Source organism: Heterocephalus glaber, unplaced genomic scaffold, assembly GCF_053883595.1.
Source record: "Heterocephalus glaber isolate CG9 unplaced genomic scaffold, H.glaber_assembly_v1.0 deba00001571, whole genome shotgun sequence".
Classification (NCBI taxonomy): Eukaryota; Metazoa; Chordata; class Mammalia; order Rodentia; family Bathyergidae; genus Heterocephalus; species Heterocephalus glaber.
The window spans coordinates 1,611,591-1,631,586 of record NW_028258356.1 but is presented as its reverse complement, the minus strand read 5'-3'; the positions used below and the strand labels follow the sequence as shown (position 1 = coordinate 1,631,586).

At 38.3% G+C, this 19,996-nt stretch overlaps 1 protein-coding gene across 4 annotated transcripts in view; it reads right to left on the bottom strand.

Annotated features, from left to right (window-relative positions):
* The window catches only part of Myrfl (myelin regulatory factor like), a 150,612-nt gene that overhangs the window by 18,521 nt on the left and 112,095 nt on the right, over nt 1-19,996 (bottom strand). For all 4 annotated transcript variants that reach the window (XR_015443458.1, XR_015443459.1, XR_015443460.1 and 1 more), the window contains exons 14-16: nt 6,806-6,969; nt 6,145-6,208; nt 1,827-1,912 (exon numbers count right to left, since the gene is read on the bottom strand). Coding sequence is in view for 1 of the 4 variants with exons in the window: in XM_087192413.1 (XP_087048539.1) it covers nt 1,827-1,912; nt 6,145-6,208; nt 6,806-6,969 (314 nt within the window). In the remaining 3 variants the exon portion in view is untranslated. The remainder of the gene's footprint in view (nt 1-1,826; nt 1,913-6,144; nt 6,209-6,805; nt 6,970-19,996) is intronic.

Sequence of the window (19,996 nt, the reverse complement as noted above, 5' to 3'; positions counted from 1 at the left end):
CACAGAAAACTCTAGGCCAGTGATGGTGAACCTTTCAGAGACTGAGTACCCAAAATGCAATGCAAAACCCACTTATTGATCAAAAAGTACCAACACTGCAATTAAACCTGAATGCTGAGGTTTTAGTTTAGAAAAATCAACTCATACATTTGGCTTGTGTGCTGACAGAGAGGGCTCTGCATGCCCACTCTGGCACTCGTGCCATAGGTTTGCCACCACTGCTCTAGGCCCAAATGAAATGCACATCTGCTCCCTTCTTCACAGCAAACCTTGGTTTTGATTCTTCTTAGTTATACCATACGCCAGAAGCAAGATAATAAGCCTAGTCCATCCCATTTATTGTCTTAGTGATCAACAATTTTGGAATTCAAAAGATCTGATAAGGATCTTAAAAAGCAGTCTCTTCACCTCGAATTAAATTTCCTTTCACCTTTCCATTGGGCTGGGAATCTATTATCTAGAGAAAGTGAAGTGTGTCTGCTAGAAATGGAAGCTCACCCTCTTTTGCATGGAAATTCCTGCAGGAGAAGACAAATACTTAGGAGAGTGCGAAAAAGGTACAAAGGCTCCCACTGGAATTTTTGTGGAGTGGCGTCCAATGCTTGGCCATGGTCCTACAAGTGGGCAGCAGCAAGTCACGCTCATGGGCAGAGCTTGTGTGTAGCATGTTCAAGGCCCAGGGTTTAATTCTCAGCACCCCTCCAAAAAAGTGAAAATGCTGAGGGGAGAGAAGGGCCCAGAGACCTGCACTGCCTTCTGTAACTGGAAAGACGCTTTAAATAAAAAAACAGGAAGCACCTTGAAACCCTAACTTGCTCTCCTTAAAACAGAAGCCAGTGCTTTCTCAAGATCATAAATAATTTTTTCTTTCCCCCATGTGAATAGAATGAAAAACAAGAGCCTCCAAAGGCCCCAAGAGAGGACACAGGCAAGATGACCTGGGCTCAAAAGCCAGAAGCCATCACAGCAGCAGCAGCAGGAGGAGCCTGAAGACCGGAGGCCTGAGAAGCACTTGCGTTCTAAAAGGTGATGAGTCCCACCTCCAGGCAGCAGCCAGGATAAGGGTCAAAAGTCACCCGATTTGCTGTCTTCTTTGCTTGGTTTAACTCCTCAGTAGATCTGTCTACAATTTTATCACATTAGATTCATTCTCATCCATCTTGGTATTCCTTTGGTATAAAGTTGTCATTGAAGAATCCAGAAGAATCCTAGTGAGTATGGGCCACTAAAAAGAGTGGATTACAATTGACTTTCTACTTATTCCTGTCCCTCAAGTAGACAGGAAGGAAAACGAAGAACTGGAGAAAATTATTTGCAAAGCTAAAAGAGAGAAACACACACACACACACACACACACACACACACTGCATAGTTTGCTACTAAAACACAACTGTTGGTTTTTTAAAAATCCATCATCTCACATTTAAGTACAGACAGCCTGCTTTTTTCTTTAATATATAAGTTTTAAAGGCTCTAAGCCAGGGGTGGCAAGCCTATGGTACGCATGCTGCAGTGGCCCCTCAGAGCCCTCTTCCCAACATGCAAACCAAGTGTATGAGCTGTTTTTTCTAAACTAAAACCTCAGTATTCAGGTTTAATTTCAGTGTTGGCACTTAGCAGTAAATAAGTGGGTTTTGTGTTGCAGTTTGGGCACTCGGTCTCTAAAAGGTTCACCATCACTACTTTAAGGTCCTTGCCTGGTTTAAAGGGCTCCTTGTCTTCAGAGTAAATAGAAGGTCAGTCCCCAGTTCAAATGTGAGGCGGGGGCGGGGGGAAGCAGGAAGTACAAAAAAGAGCTTGTTACAGCACACTGAAGGTTTTCTTACCAAAATGCCATCACAGAGATGAGAGTTACAACCATGGTCTGGAAAATCCAGTTAGAACACAACAGTTTTTTTCCTGAAAAATAAACCTACAAGAAGGTTCATTAATGAACATGACAACTCAGCACAACAGCTATGAGAAGGGAGCCTGAGGTTCTGTTCCCAACAGGAGTCTTTACTGTCCCCCTTGGTAGGATGCCTGTGCTTACCTCAATTTACGTTTCCACTCCTTCCCTATCTCTCTGAAAAAGACTTTCCTTCAAAGCCTTCCCCAGGACCCTCTCTTTCTTTGATATCCCAGACTATAGCAGTTTTTCATTTCCCTGAAACCCTGCAGGACAAATGTCACTGCCACTTACTGTATTTGGCACTTATCCTTGCAGTTTTATGACAAAAGACACCGCCAGAACCCAAATGTCCATTTCTTAATAGAGTAATTTTGGAAATCAAAAAGTCTTCCAGTTTGAAGGAGTAAATCCCAATGGAAGAATTTCAGGCATCATGACAAACCACAGAAAAGATTTTTGTGGCAAAAAAATTCTTACTAAGTACCCCTTATAATAATAATACATCAGTATACCTATTTATAAGGACAGCCTTGGGCCTGTGTCTTATTTATTCAACAAATACATATTGAGTACTACTGCATACAACACTATAGGAGAGATGAGAATTAGTAAGTTGCTAGTGAAGTAAATGAGACACATATTTAGAATTGATGCATATTGACATAAAAACTTGTACACAGAGAATGGATCGATTCCACACGATGGGCAGCTGTGGAGCTGGGAGGAAATTCAGATAAAGAGGTTCTCTGCCCATTTAAGGTGATCCTTAAATATGAATTTCCTGCTAATGCAATGGGAGTATTATGTTTGCTTCCTCCTGAGGATGCAGGCTAGAATCATGCTTGCAGTTGAAAGCGTATTAGAAAGGTGGTGGCAATTACAAAATAGCTTAAAATGGGTTTTTAGTTATATTTCTTGGGCTTACTATCTAATTTTTTAAAAGAATGTAAAAAGGAGGTAGGATTAATCACACACTTTTGAACAAGTACACAACCCCTTCAGGCTATTACAACTGAATCATCCGTAAATATCACTGAAAGACAGTCTGATTACCAAGAAGTCAATAGTTCACATCATTTCTACATCTCCCTGGAGTTGTTCTATGAAATTTGTTGAAGTGATTGCAGTTAAGTAGTATTCACAGAAGAAATTCTTCCCTTTCCAACCTATACTCCACAGCTGCTAGATTATTTTAAATCTCCATTATTTTGCTCAAAATCCTTTCACAAAGCATAGGAAAATGGCCCAAGGCCTGGAGTCAGACTTGGAGTCTGACTAGGTCCTAAACAAATCATCTAAATGTCATTGGTCTTCATTTTCCAAACAATGAAATAAGAATAATAAATAATACTTTCATTTTTCAGAGTTATTGGGTGGTCCTATTAATACCCAATTACTCTGAATAGTTCTCCAATTCAGAGATGCATAAGAATTACTATGGAGTCCGCTAAAAACCTAAACGATGTTGGAAAATTCTTTTTCAATAGGTTTTGTTTGCAGTGGATTAGGGGCTGGGAATCTGTAAGAGGTGAGATGATGACAAATACTTATCTATGTTAATTTCTTCTTTCTCCTCATCTCCTCCAAATACTCTGAATTCTAACTTGAACTCTGAGGGTCTTTTCACCTCACCCCCACCACTGTGATTTCATAGCAAGTCACCCACCTACCTCTTGGAGGTGGAGAAAGCAAAGAAAGAGCAACCCTATGGATTAGATGAACACTAGATCAGGAGACCTCAATGTTCCTCGAGAATGAGTCTTGATCAGTACAGGGAGCTATGTGGAAGTTGAGGCAAGTTCCTAGCCAGGCTTCTTACCATCTCATAAGGCCCATCAAATGCCCACAGTAAGCACCTTGCTCATTAGCAGCCCCCATTCAACCAAACAGTACCACTCCCCACCCACACTTATATATTTCAGTCACCCAAAGAGCCCCAAAGAACAGAGGTCACCTAGTGATTGATGGTAGTATGGGAGGGAGAGTAAACTTCTAGAAACATCTGAGATCTCCTACCAAGAAAAGCATAGGGGGAGCAAAACATTCTCATTACGTGTACTTTACCAGCTCCCTGGAAGATTCTACTACACACCAAAGTATGAGAATGACTAAAATAGTGAGCTTGAAGACAGCAACAACAGCCAACACATACCATGCACTCTTCTGAGTGCTTTACATACGCTAATGTAGAGAACAATCCTCACAATCATCCTCAACAACCCTAAAACAAAGTGGGTACTTTTACCGTCCTCGTCCTAGGGGATTTTACAGACAGTGAAAAGGAGGCATAGAAAGCCAAGTTTCTCACTCAAGATCATACTGCTAGTAAGTTACAGAGAAATTATTTAAGTTAACATTCTTTGGCTCCGCAATCTATGTTTTTAAATACAATGATATGCAGCCTCCTTTTTCCTGTCTGTAAAAACATGAAGAAATCACTTTAGAAAGTGTCTTCATGGCTAGCAAATGAACTAAGCTGGTGGTCCAGGGAATCTGAGCCTAACAAATATTTTCAGCCTTATCTTTACTATCCTCCCTAACGCCCACCTCATTCCTCAATGAAGCCCTCTCCAGAACTCTGCTGATGCTATTTCATCTGAAACATCGCCCTAGGCTCACTGCTCTCTAGCAAACCACACTGCCTTTCAGGCTAGGCTGTTGCAAGACTCCTGCAGCACTGAGTCTCTGCAGTATTTATCACATCTAGGTAAAGCCATTCTTTATATTTTCTTCCCCTCTTCCCTTGCTGTGCTATAATCCCTTAGGAGAAGAGATCACATCTGACTCATCTTGGCGTCCTGCTGACCTCTTATAAAGACTGAAGAATTGAAGTTTAATGACTACATAAATTTTGGACCGGGTGACCACATCCCAAGTCCCACCTCACCCGCACATCCAAAACACTGAGCCACTTAATGTTTTTAATTTAAATTGTGAGCCTTCAGAGAATACCTTCAGACTGGGGTCTCTACTCCAGTATTCATCTGACAAATATTTCTGAGAGGAAGGCAGACCCAGGGCCTACTTCATGACCATTCTAGTTACTATTCTGAGATAAGTGTGAAACAAAGAGAATTTTTATTTTCTTAGTGTAAGATAAAGATACAAAGATTGGAGATGACCAAATTTCATCTATCAGGGTTGCTATGGATGTATATACCATTCCTAGCATTCTATTGCAAATTGGTTAGTGCAAAAGACATCTTTCCTACACATTTTTAGTATTTTGTGTTTTACTGTGCAAAGAGTTTTAGCAATCTTATCAACAATCTTTGTAAGATAGAAACTATAATGTTTCCCAATGTGACTAAGTTGCCCAGAACATATATATATATATATATATATATATATATATATATATATCCATGTGTTTGTGCTTATTGGTACACCAAGAAGCTTGTAAGCAACGTAATATTTTACTAGTTTTTAGTAGAAAAATTTCGAACTATTTCTGAATCCCTTTATAGTAGCTCAACCCATTGTTGCATGAAGAGAGCAACTGGAGGTGTATCCCAAGCGTCAGGTCATCCTTTAATAAGGTACAGATGAAGCCATGCATATTCTGTCTTGGAAAGGGCCGCCTTTTGACCAGTGATGGATCAGAGGGACCAAGCTGAATTTCACAGTTCTCTGTGAATTGCATCTAGGCCAAGACTGTTAGAGCTTCTCCCTCGTGACACATCTCTGTGATAGAAAGGGCATCCTTCAAGTTAATAAACAATTAACCCTCACTTTGTACTGGAAGTGTTATCCTACTTGATGTAAGTTGCTTTTATTCATTAATAAAAACATCACATTTCAGCCTTTGAAAGCAAGTGAATATCCTCCCATTTTCATATTTAGTATTAAATATCAAAGGGTAAAAGGAGATTTGAGGAACTGAAGTCTTTTAGGGATTATCTGAAGCCAAAGATAAGGAATTAGGTAAAGTCAAGTCATAAACATGGATCTTGCAGCCCATGGCCATATGCAAGTTGAAATTCTTGAATTTCACCTGGTGGGAACAATATAAACAAAAAACTGGCAAGATAATATTTCTGAAATGAATGTGTTTTGTACCCTTTTCTCAAAATGTCTGCTCTTTAAAAATATCCATTAAAGGGTTAGTAGCTAAATACCTGGAATGCATAAGGATGAAAACTAGGGAAATTTATCAACAAATAAATGGGGGGGGTTCTTGATCAATTTCTCTAAAAACTTATTATTTTGTATAGAAAATATCATCTCTTTATTATAAATTTAAGTCTGTTTACCTTGTTGGGATTTTGGGGAATAGCCCTTCTTGGAGAAGATGTACTAACAGCTCTGCTAAGTTTGCTTTAAAAAGAGAGAGAGAAAATTGATTACTATTCAGATGCCTTTCCAAGAGTTATATGACAAAGGCCCAGGCTGTCAGAAACACAGCAGTATGATTTTCTTTTGTAATACAGTGATACTTTGAAAAAAGAAAAGTCACAACAATTGGGAGCTCTCTGTGTGTAAAAAACCTTTAGCAAGCATAAATGAATACATTAAGCATTACATTTCTCTTTTTCTTGCAACTAGATCCCAGGAAATACTACTTACTTCCTTAATTAATAAAAACAAATAATAAGTTTCCCCCCACCAGGACTGAAAATGGTTTTCTAAATTGAGAAATGACTACTTCTCCTTCTAAAAAGAGAAGACATCCTTTTGCTAAAATTTAGCTTTTCCTAGTATAACAACTGCTATTAAAAAGATGTCTCATGTTTTGTTTTTAAAGAATCAGCAGAAAAAAATTAAGAAAACTATCACATAAGGCAATTGTGTTCCTAAAATATTCTAAGAGAAGAAAAGGGACTTCATTATCAGATAGACCAATTAGAATGATCTAGTTATGGAAAGAGCCCACTCTTTCTTTCCCCCAAACTTCTGTGGAAATGCTGCATATACCTGATTGAACTTGCTTGACTGACTGTGGATTTGGAACTGCTGAGCCCCTTTAGCATGGCCAGCTTTCTATTCCATATTTCTAATTCTTCTATTCTTTCTTCAAGGTTGTTGGTTAGTTTGCAGAGCTGCTTCACAGCCCCTACATTTTCCATGAAGATTTGGTCCTAAAAAAGAAAAGAATAGAAAGCACATAAATTTATAGTTTGAGACAGTTTGAGATAGTCAAAACACAACATTGATAGTGGTTACACACTTGCAACTTCAAGTTCATTCAAGATAAATCTGGAGAGGTTTGAAACTTGAAGCAGTCTTGCTAAACTGCTGACTGTGTAGTAAAAGTGCTTCTGTTACATTTGCAATAAAATGGAAATATGTCCTTGTAACTTAAGAGAGATTGGAGCTGAAGGACGTTGTTGAGTTTGGAATCCAATGATTTATTTTCAATGGCCATTATGCTATATTTAAAACGCATAAAAAGAAAGGCAGAACAGACTTCTGAATGTTGATTTGTGTGCCCATCACTAAATCTCCATTAGAAAAGGATGCCAGCTCTCCCTGGTAAAATTGGGCGTCAAATTAGGCAGGTGAAAGAGGGAGGAATGAAGATCTGGGCTTTCCTCTGAGTTCTGTAACCTACTAGATATGAGGCCTTGGGTAAAATGTAAGAAGCTCTTTAGACTTCAGTTTCTTTACCTATAAATGAGAGGAAAATCCTTGAGGCGTTAATTTCTGCTTTAACATCTCATGTACAATTTACATTTTAATAACCTTTTTACCCAAACAAAATTTTTAAAACTACTTACTTCTCTTTGTTCAAAGAAAGTCATTGACACATCAGAAAGAGAAAGAAAGGGGAAACCAAGTGAAACCAGAGCTTAGGTCACGACCTCTTCCACCCACACACTCACACTACGGTTGTCATATGAACGTGCATCTGTCTCTCAGCTAAAAAAAAACAAACTGGGAAGCTTTTGTGAGATCACACCCTAACCCTATGACTTCTCCTCTTTTTCTTTTTTCCTCTTAAAAGTTCAGTTTCATAACACTCTCTGGGTCTCTTAGAGACTGGTCCACTACTGTAAAGTGAAAAGCCCAAAGTCAGTGACTCAAGACTGTGGTTAGGAGGTCAAACTCCAGGCTGCATGTCTTTGAGATTCTCATCACACAAACTAGAGCTCCAAGCATTTCCAACACTCAGAGCAAGCACTCTGAGTGAGGAAAGCAATCACTCAGAAAGGAATCAACAGCTGAACACTATGGATTTTTAAGGCTCAGTTAACGTAGTTTAAAAACAGGTGTATCTTGTGAAATACTGCAGGACTCTCTTAAGCTCCCAGATCAGCCACAGAGGTCTAATGAAGTGCCTTAAGCATTCTCTGACCCCCATGTCTATTATTCTAATAGTTACCTCTGATAAAAGTGTTTCCTCAAGGTTAGTACAAATCCCACAACACCCAGGACTTTCCCAGAGGCCACTGATCAGAAGACACTTTGTCTTCTACAGTGTCCTCAAAGTACGTTCAGTTTCATCACTTGCCTATTTGTCTTGCATCAGGTGTCATATGCCTGCCTCCCACCCATATTGTGAGTTTGGGAAGGCAGCCCTTATGCTGCTTCATTTGCTCATCTCACCAATATTTAGCACTTGTCCTTACCCGTGAAAAATGCTCAGTAAAAGCCCTGGAAAGTGACCTGAAAGGTGCTGAGTTAGCAGTTTCGATAAGTAAAAAGACAGAAGTCTTTCCTATTTAGAAAGTAAAATGACATAAAGCTAATTAACTAAGGCCTACGCTTACTTTAGGAAATGGTGTTTTAATTTTTTTTATTTAAAAACAAAAACAGCCATCCCTGTATTGGCTTTTCAAAAATTATCAGAAAACCCTATATTTTTCCTGAAGTGTTATCAGATATTTTTCAAAATCTATCAAAAATTACAAATTCATTAAGCTATTATACAGTAGAACTTATTAATATTGAGCAAAATTATACATGTTTTTATTCGGGGGTCAGTAATCCTACTTCTAGGAATCTATTCCATAACCCCCTGGAGAAAGGTCAGAAAAAAGAAAAAATGAGACCGACATCCACTCAAATGTCCATCATCAGGGCTCGATGAAAAACTGGTGTTCATTCAGCTGCATAATAAGCAGCTGTAAAAAGGAATGATGATACCTGTAATGTGTAGAGCAAAGTCTAGAATATAGTATCAGATTAAAAAAAAAAACAAGTGCAGAACATTAGGCATCATACTCTACTTTTTGTCTAAAAAAGAGACAATACAAAAAAAAACCTCACATATTTTATTACATCGATTAAAAGGAAAGATAACCCAAAAACTAATTTAAAATTTGTACACAGCATGCAAAAGAAGAAAATGTGAGTGAAATGGATGGAAACCAGACTCTTTGAATGTACCTTGTTTTATAATAAAGTGTAATTTAACCAAAAGCATACTACAAAAATAAAAAATTGAAAGTAAACAAATGAACCTACTTTGGTTTTGAGTTTCTGGTTTAACCATACAGAGAGGATTTATTTTCAATGTCTTCAAAGTAAGTTGGGAATCCTGGCACACACCTATAATCTCAGCACGCTGGGATGCTGGGGCAGGAGGATCAAAAGTTCAAGCCCAACCTGGGCAATTTAGTGACTAAGCTAGACCCTGTCTCAAAATAAAAATATTTTTAGAAAAGAGGAAGGGATATAGCACAAAGGCCCTGAGTTCAGTCCTAAGTACTGCAAAATAAATAAATCTTTAAAACATAGTAATTCACTCATTCTTAGATGGATATATCCTAAAGGCAAAAACATAAACAATGAACAAAAAATATATAAACTTTTTAATATTGTTAGTAATAATAGTGATGGGTTATACACACATACATTTATAAGTGGTTAAAATAAATACACAGTTATGTTAGAAACCAGTTTTTATCATTTAACAAAAGAGGTATAAATATAAAATCAAAACATTAAGTAAAATCCTAGCAAAATTAAATTTAAATTAGCAATATTACTATGAATTATTTCCTAGCTACATCCACTACAAAGGACTGGGGAAAAAATATTTCCCAACCTACTAAGAATGAGCACCCTCACTGTAGTCGCTAAATGCTTTTCCCATTGGAAGGAACCAGGGCCCTTTGGAGAACAAGAGATAACGGGTTTGGAGTAGGAACGTGCCAAGCAAACCTGAAACACCTCACAATATCCGAACAAAGAGGCACCATCACAAAGCTCTGTAGCTGTGTCAAAATGATGCAGGAGCCAAGAGTATCCATTGGCCAAAGACAGAACATCAAAGGATTGGGTACTATAATAGATCAAAGAGTTAAGTATCTTTGAAAAGTATCCAGAATCCTACTCAATTTTTTAAAATAGTTTATTAGCTACTTTGGGAAGGTATAAGAGGTTTAAGTCATTTTTGGAAAACTAGTAAATAAGAGAATGAAGTTGTATTCTACCTTTCCTGCATTATCAGCTACATATTTGATAAGGGGAAGTTCTTCATTTTAGAAGAATTCCAGAAAATAAATAAAGAAAAAAAAATGATAGAATATTATTATTTTCTAACACCCCAATAAAACAATGGATCTAGTCAAATATTCTTAATGGTTACTAAAACCCTATATCTGTATATATATGAACATTAGGGAAATTTCAGAATCAATTGCATTCGATGATATTAAAGAATTTCTATACATTTTTATGTATGATAATAACACTGTGGTTCAGTTCTCAAGGGGTAATCTTGTCTTTCCTTTTTTAAAAAAATTCATGTATCTATAATAAAATGATATGCTGTTGAGGTTTGCTGCAATAATGTAGTTGAGGGAAGAGTATTTGGTAGGGGATTTAAGTAAAATAGGATTAAACAAGAATTTATGACTGGAGTCTGAATGAGACTACATGGGGTTTATTACTATTCTATATTTAATTTTGTATATAATTGCAAATTTTTATTAAAAATACTTAAAAAAAATAAATTTAAAGCAAAATTTTAATATCTCACAAAAAATTCCTCCTAACTTTTCTAATCCTGGTACAGGTTTTCATTTATTTATAAATTTGTTTTAATAAAAATGAAACAAATTATGAAGCTAAGAAGAGCTTTCAGTGATTCTAAATCACAGTGAATGTTATATGATTATTTACTAGGTTTGTTCTGTAGAGAGTCTGATACTATATTAACTGTATTATTTGGAATGGATCATGTGTCAGTTCATGTCCACCGGGCAATAAGAAACAGATTCCCAGTCATCCTCTCCGACTCCTTCCCAAGCTCTGCTCCCTGACAGGCAATTGTCACACAGTACTATCAGTAACATGTCCTAAAGCTTCCAATCAGCCCTCTTTTCTGTATTTTCACTGGCACTACTTCCATTTCTCTTTTTAAAAAATTTTTATTGGCATTTGGCTTCTTCCAGTAAAAAAAAAAAAAACTTGCTTGCTTAATGTTTTAGTTTGTGATTTAGCCAAAACCAAAGCAGATCATGAAAAATTATGATAAATTCCCTTTATACCACATTAAGTTCTTCCTGTAATGACTTCCCCTGAGGGACTTTTAATATTGCCTCATGAAACAACAGCAAAGTCTGCAAAAGTCCCATTACTTGTCAATGATGATAAAAAGCCTGCTCTAATTTCTTTTTTTTTGTATTAAATTCTTTTATTGGTACATTGTAGGTATACAACACAATTAAATTTCTCATTGGGAATTGTACCTTTACATAATGCATCTTGGTGCATATTTTTTCCCCATTCCTAGCCCTCCCTTCACGCCCTCCACCCTTCCCTATTTACAAAGACTTTATTTCCATTTTTTCCATTTCTCATCATTTTTTCCTTTGCCTTCTTTCCTTTCCCCTGTGCCTCCCACTACCCCTACCCCTTTGGACCTTTTCTTCCTATTTTACATTATCAACTATTCATTCTAATCATTGGTACATTTTAGGTATACAATATAATGACATTCATCATTGGAACTTTGCACCTTTACATAGTCTCTCTTGGTTCTTATTTTTCAACCTTGCCCAGCCCTCCCTTCAACCCCTCCAGTCCTCCCCATTTACAAAGATTTTGTTCCTATTTTTCCATTTTCTCATATTAATCGCATTCCCTTCTATCCTTTCCCCTAGACCTCCCGCTTCCTTCCCCTTTGCCCCTTTTCTTCCTATTTCACATTACCTATTATACATTTAGTCCTTATTTACACTTTCAGTTTCTCACACCAGAGAAACTATTCAGTATTTACACATGTGTGTCCTATTTATTTCACTTAAGAGTATTGCCTCAATGTGCATCCACTTAGCTATAAATGTCTCTAATTTCTCATTTTTTATGGCTGAGTAGTACTCCATTTTATAAAAAAACCACATTTTCTTTATCCAGTCTCCAGTTGATGGGCATTTGGGCTGTTTCCAAGATTTAGCTATTACAAACTGTGCTGCTATGAACATGGGTGCACATATATCACTGTGGTATGATTCTTTTAATTCTTTGGGGAAGATCCCCAGCAGTGGAATAGCGGGGTCAAATGGGATTTCCAGTCCTAGTTCTTTGAGGTATCTCCATACTGATTTCCACAGTGCTTGCACAGTCTACACTCCCACCAGCAGTGGAGCAGGGTTCCTCTTTCCCCACAGCCCCACCAGCATTTGTTATTGGTTGATTTCATGATAGCAGCCATTCTTTCTGGAGTGAAGTGGAATCTCAGTGTTGTTTTCATTTTCATCTCTCGAATGACCAGTGATGTTGAACATTTTTTCATGTATTTATTTGCTATTTCTACTTCCTTGTGTGAGAAATGTCTGTTCATTTCAGATGCCCATTTTTGGATTGGGTCTTTAAATTTGGGAGGTCTGATCTTTTTAAGTTCTTTATAGATTTGAGATAGTAGACCTTTGTCTGAGGAAAAGCAGGTGAAGATTTTTTCCCACATTGTGGGTTGTTTCTTCACACTGCTGGTGGTTTCTCTTGCTGTGCAGAAGCCTTTTATTAAGAAGAGATCCCACTTGTTGATTGTTTGTGCTAGTTTATGGGCAGCTGAGGTTTTGTTCATAAAATCTTTTCCTACACTGATGTCTTCAAGGGTTCTACCTAACCTGTGTTCCAACTGGTTCAGAGTTTCTATTTTAATATTTAGATCTTTAATCCATTTTGATTTTAGTTTAGTGCATGGTGAGAGATACAGGTCTAGTTTTAATCTTTGGCAAGTTGAAGCCCAATTTTTCCAGCACCATTTATTAAAGAGGCTATCTTTCCTCCAGTGAGGGTGTTTGGCTCCTTTGTCAAAGATGAGATGGCTGAGTGTGTCTGGCATTGTTTCTGCATCTTCTAATCTGTTCCACTGGTCCTCAGGTCTGTTTCTTTGCCAGTACCATGCTGTTTTTCTCACAGTAGCTTTGTAGTAGAGTTGCAGGTTGGGGATTGTGATACCCCCTGCCATGTCTCTGTTACCTAGAATTGCTTTTGCTATTCTGGGTCTCTTCTTGTTTCAAATGAATTTTTGGATTGTTTTCTCGAGGTCTATGAAGTATGCTGGTGGGATCTCAATTGGAATTCCATTAAATCTATATAGCAGTTTTGGAACTATGGCCATTTTCACTATATTAATCCTTCCTACCCAGGAGCAGGGGATGTCTGTATATTTTCTGATATCATCTTCAATCTCTCTTTTCAGAGTGCCATAGTTTTCAGAGAAGAGGTCTTTGATTTCTTTCTTTAGGTTGATTCCTAGGTATTTCAGTTTCTTGGATGCTACTGTGAAAGGAATTATTTGCCCTATTTCTCTCTCAGTGAGTCTGTCATTGGTGTAGAGGAAAGCTATTGATTTTTGTGTGTTGACCTTGTAACCAGCTACTTGACTGAATTTGGCTATTAAGTCTAGCAGACTTTTGGTGGAGTTCTTGGGGTCTTCTATAGAGAGTATCATGTCATCTGCAAATAATGACAATTTGACTTCTTCATTACCTATCTTTATTCCTTTTATTTCTTTCTCTTGTCTAATTGCTGTGGCTAATGTTTCCAGAACTATACTGAACAAGAGTGGTGATAGTGGACATCCTTGTCTTGTTCCTGATTTTAGTGGGAAGGATTTCAATTTTTGACCATTTAGTATGATATTGGCTGTTGGTTTTTCATAGATGGCTTCTATCAGTTTGAGGTAGAGACCATCTATTCCAATTTTTTGTAGGGTTTTAATCATAAATGCATGTTGGATTTTGTCAAATGCTTTTTCTGCATCTATGGAGATAATCATATGGTTTTTGTCCTTGGTTCTATTGATACAGTGTATTACATTAATTGATTTTTGTATATTGAACCATCCCTGCATCCCTGGGATGAATCCCACTTGATCAGGGTGTATGATCTTCTTGATCTTCTGCATTCTGTTTGCCAGTATCTTATTAAGGATTTTTGCATCAATGTTCATTAGTGAGATTGGCCTATAGTTCTCTTTTTCAGTTGGGTCTTTCTCTACTTTGGGGATCAAGGTGATGCTTGCTTCCAGGAATGAATTTGGGAGTATTGCTTCCCTTTCCATTTCATTGAAGAGTTTAAACAGTAGTGGCAGCAGTTCCTCTCTAAATGTCTTGTAGAATTCAGCAGTGAAGCCATCAGGGCCCGGGCTTTTCTTAGTTGATAAGTTTTTAATTACATTTTCAATTTCATTGGTTGATATTGGGTTGTTCAGAATTTTGAGGTCTTCTTCGTTCAACTTTGGTAATTCATATGTATCTAGGAATCTGTCCATTTCTTCTGTGTTGTCCATCTTATTGGCATATAGGTTCTGGAAGTAGGTATTGATGACCATCTGGATTTCTGCTGGGTCTGTTGTAATTTCACCCTTTTCATTTCTAATTGCATGGATTTGGGTCTTTTCTTTCCTTTTTCTGACAAAATTGAGTAAAGGTTTGTCAATTTTGTTGATTCTTTCGAAGAACCAACTCTTGGCTTCATTGATTTTTTGTATCGTTCTCTTAGTCTCCATTGCATTGATTTCTCCTCTGATCTTTATAATTTCCTCCCTTGTATGAGCTTTGGGGTTGTCCTGCTCTTCTTTTTCTAGAAGCCTGAGGTTCAGCATCAGGTTGTTTAATTGGGCTCGTTCTGTTTTCCTAATATGCATATTCACTGCTATGAATTTCCCTCGTAAGACTGCTTTCATTGTGTCCCATAGATTCCGATATGTTGCATTGTCATTGTCATTTAATTGAAGGAACTGTCTGATTTCTTCTTTAATTTCCTCTGTGACCCATTGGTTATTCAGAAGTGTGTTGTTCCATTTCCACGTGTTTATGAAATTTTTTGAGTTTCTTTTGCTATGGATCTCCAATTTCATCTCACTATGGTCTGATAATATACAGGGGATAACTTCAATTCCTTTGCACTTACTTAAACATGTTCTATGTGTGAGTATGTGGTCTATTTTGGAGAATGACCCATGTGCAGCTGAGAAGAATGTGTATTCTGATTTTGTGGAGTGGAAGACTCTGTAAACAGCTGTTAAGTTCATTTGTTCAAGCGTTTGATTGAGTTCTAGCATTTCATGACTTATTTTTAGTCTAGTTGATCTATTTGTGACAGTAGGGTGTTGAGGTCCCCCACTACAATTGTATTAGTGCATATATGACTTTTCATGGCCGTTAGTATTTGTTTTATATAGTTGGGTGCACTAGAGTTTGGTGCATAGATATTTATGATTGTCATCTCTTCCTCTTGGATTGTTCCCTTTACAAGGATGTAGTGTCCTTCTTCGTCTCTCTTAATCAGTGTTGGTTTGAAATCTACTGTCAAGAGGATAGCTACTTCTGCTTTTTTGGGAGTTCCTGTCACATGGAGTATTGTTTTCCACCCTTTAACTTTCAGTCTATGAGTTTCCTTTTGAATTAAGTGTGTTTCTTGTATGCAGTATATTGTTGGATTTTGCTTCTTGACCCATTCTGCCAGGCCATTTCTTTTGATTGGTGAATTGAAACCATTAACGTTGATGGTTATAACTGAAACGTATTGACTTGTCATTGCCATGACTTTTTCTTTTTGTTGGGTTCTCCCCCTTTACATTTAATTTGTTTTCATGCCAGATGGGTTCATTCTTCTTTGCTTCTTGGGGTTGTGATCCTCAATGTCTGTTCCCAGGCTATTGTGTAAAATTCTTTGGAGTGCTGGTTTGGTATTCACAAAGTTCCTAAGGTGCTCTTTGTCATGAAAGTATCTTATTTCTCCATCCATTTTGAAAGATAGTTTTGCAGGGTACATCAGTCTGGGTTGGAGGCTGTTTTCTTTTAGGGCTTGGAATATGTCACTCCAAGCTCTTCTTGCCTTGATGGTTTGTGATGAGAAGTCTGCTGTGATTCTGATGGGCTTTCCTTTGTATGTGATTTGTTTCTTTTCTCTGACTGCTTGGAGAACTTTGTTCTTCTGTTGAGTTTCTGGAATCTTAACAATTATATGCCTATGTGTAGATTTTTTTTTGATGAAGGCTAGCTGGCGTCCTATATGCCTCACTTATCTGTATGTCAAGCTCTTTTCCCCTGCTTGGGAAGTTTTCTGCCATTATTTCTGTGAAGAGAATTTTTATGTCATCTGCACTCTCTCTTGTTTCTTCATTGAGCCCAATCAGTCTTATGTTATTCTTTTTTGCATCATCTAGCAGCTGCTGGATTGATTTCTCATGTTCCTTTATAATTTTGAAGCAATTTTTCTCTTCCTGGTCACTAATTGCAATCTTATCTTCTATATCTGAAATTCTGTTCTCACACTGGCTCATTCTGCTGTGTAGACTTTCAATGGAGTTTTTCATGTCCTGGAAATCTGTTTGCATCTGTTTTATGGATTCCATTTGTTTCTTATGTTGGGATTCCATCATGTTCCTCAGCTCCTCTCTAAATTTATTAATCATGTCTTGCACTAAGGGCACAGTTTCTCCTGTTATCTGAGAAATTATTTCTGATTTCATTTTTTCCAGATCCCGTTTTGTTACCAGTTCAGTGGGTCCAGGTGGTTGAGCATTAGAGTGTTCCATCTCATTTCCTTTTGGGATTGCTGTAGGTGATCTGGAAGCCTGGTTTTGAGACTTATTTACGTATTTTTTCATTTCGACTGGGGCGGGGGGCTGTCAGCACCTGCATGGATTACCTCCTCTGAGCTGAGTGAGGTGGGACAGGGGCCGGGAGCAGCAGCAGGGATGGTGACCCAAAAGCCCTTTCCTGTGGGCTGGGAGCAGCCAGAGGGATGGTGGCCGGGAATCCCCTTCCTCTGGACCAGTAGCAGTGGGATGGTGGCTCAGAAGGCCCTCCCTCTGGGCCAGGAGCAGTAGGAGGGATGCTGGCCTGGAAGCCCCTTCCTCTGGGCCAGGAGCAGTGGCACAGAAAGTGGCCCAAAAGCCCTTTCCTCTGGGCTGGGAGCAGCGGGAGGGATGGTGACTGGGAAGCCCCTTCCTCTGGACCAGGAGCAGTGGGATGATGGCTCAGAAGCCCCTACCTCTGGGCCAGGAACAGTGGGACTCAGTACCTTGGTCTGGTGGTCTGGTGTCCTCTTTGCCTTCGTAATGTGGAATCAGGTGGCTGCCTGTCTCCAGTGGGGTGATTCGGTGTCTTTTGCGTGACTCAGGACCTCGGTAGGGCGTGCACAGACCTGCCTGTCTGTAGCGGGCTGATTCGGCGTCTTCCGCATGACTCAGGACCTCGTTAGGGCATACACATACCTGCCTGTCTACCTGCTCTAATTTCTTCAACTCAATTTTCCCTGCACCATATGTCTTTCAGATAAGTCCAAGGGAAAGGAGATAATTCATGTGTTTTCCTACTCAAGAGGAAATAAAGATGAGAGAATTTACTACTACATTCCTGATTATAATTATGGCCTTTGCTGACTTTAAGGACCCAATGGAAAATTACCAAAAAATAAATTTCTAGGGCATGTTATAGGGCTGACTCTTGCTAAAATACTTGAAGTTCTGATTTCTGTTCTCCAACATCACAGTAAAGCCCATATAAGAATATTCAAAAATATAGTTTCCTTAAAAATGTCCTTTTCTATGAAGGTAATAAGATCTCTGTGAGAGGACTATGATCAGGAATGTACATCACATGTGCTTGAGGAACTTTTTGTTTTTCAGTACTGGGTATTAAACCTACATGCTATGCAAATGCTCTTAACACTGAGCTACATCCCCAGCCCTTTTTATCTGGAGGCAGAATTTCACTAAGTTGCCCAGGCTGGCTTAGAACTTTCAGTCTTCCTGCCTAAGTCTCCTGATAGCTGGTATTACAGGTGTGTGCTCCCATGCCTGGCTTGGGACTTTTTCTTAATGCACAAGTCAAGGCCCCATGTGAAAGAGAATTTATTTGAGCTGAGATGTGTATACATTGGAGCATCTTGAAAACTGTCCCAATTTGACATCCATCACTGTAACTTTATAACTAATCTTAATTTAATTACTCAACTCTTTCCAGCTATTAGCAGTTTTAAATGGGTCCCATTACCTCAGCTGAAACATAGCTTTATGATTGTGATGGGAAAAAATGATTACTCTAAATTTTGCGATCAAAGTTACTGGTGAGACTGTGGAGGAAAAAGTAGTGCCTGCTTCAAATCACACAAAAATCTTTTACCCACTGCTTGAAATACTTGCTTTGTGGACAGGGTACACATGGACAGAGTGAGCACATTTTCTAAAGAGACACTTGGGACAGTATGGCCAGTATATATGTCCATGAAAACAATGCAGACATTTGTGAAATCAGAGTTGTTATCTACCTTAGAATAGGTGCCTTACCTAAAACTCATCCTTTACCATACATACCTCCTTCACACTCTATGCTGCAGCCATATGGAACCATTTGTCACCTGCTGAACAAGTATGACACCTCCTGTCTCTGGAACTAGCACATATGTGAACCACCTGTCCTCTCCCCTCTTCTACTTTCTTTACACTTAGTGTCACATTTACCTATGGAATGAACACATGCAGAGGGGAGCTTCTTGAAGTCAGGGCCCACACTTCACCCATAGGCCATTCTCTAGTAGACTAGTGACTCAGTACCTATTTGATGATTAAATGAATTAATATCTTCCAAGTGGTGGGTGGTTTGTGTCATGAAAGGGCTCAGTATTGCTCTGTAGTGAAAGGAAGAGAGTGGCTAACTTCCAGTTCTTTCTTTTATTTGAAGCTTCTCTTAGAGAAACAATAAATAAATGAGATCCAACTTCCAATTTCATGTTAGGAAATCCCTGTGGAAATGGGAGTGAATTACTAAACACTACTATTTAATCATCTTCAAGGAAGTGAGTTCATGTTTTGGCTATAGACAGCAAACTGGGCTCCACCCAGGTTAGCCCTTTTTCTGTGGCAGGGATTTGGCCAGGAAGCAGATAAAATCCCCTCACTCCCCAGCTTCATCTCCAGGAAACTCTTCAACTCTGCTTCTGCAGTTCCTTGGATCCTTGCAGATCTGAAGATGATCAGCCTACATATCAAAGCACAGCCAGGCAGTAGAATGAACCTCTCCTCTCTCTGGAATGATAGCTTATTCCCACAATTCTGAACAAGGGTAACTAACCCTGATCACAAAGAAAGTTGTGAGAAGTTGAAAGAGGCATTTATTTCTTTCCCAATAAGAGAGAGCATGGATTTAAGAACCTCTCCTTGTGGTAAACAATGCAACTGATATTGGATGGACTAAGGTTTTATAATAAAATCATGGAATAATATTGTCTGTAATTCAACATTGTAAAACTTATAGCTAAAGGGAGAGAAACTATTTTCACCTAATGGTGTGTCTGGCAATTTTCGGGGTTTTGAATAAACACAGCTTTAGATTTAAAAAGCCTATTTAATAAATGGTCCTGGAAAAATTGGATTTCAACCTGCCAAAGATTAAAACTAGACCCATACCTATCATCATGTACTAAACTAAGATCGAAGTGGATTAAAGATCTAAATATTAAAACAGAAACACTAAACTTGCTGGAAGATAAGTTAGATAGAACTCTTGAAGACATTGGCATAGGAAAAGACTTTATGAACAAAACATCAGTAGCATGGGAACTAGCACAAAGAATCAACAACTGGGATCTCATCTCATTAAAAAGCTTCTGCACTGCAAGAGAAACCACCAACAGAGCTAAGAGACAACCTACAATGTGGGAAAAAAATTTTAGCAGGTATACCTCAGACAAAGGACT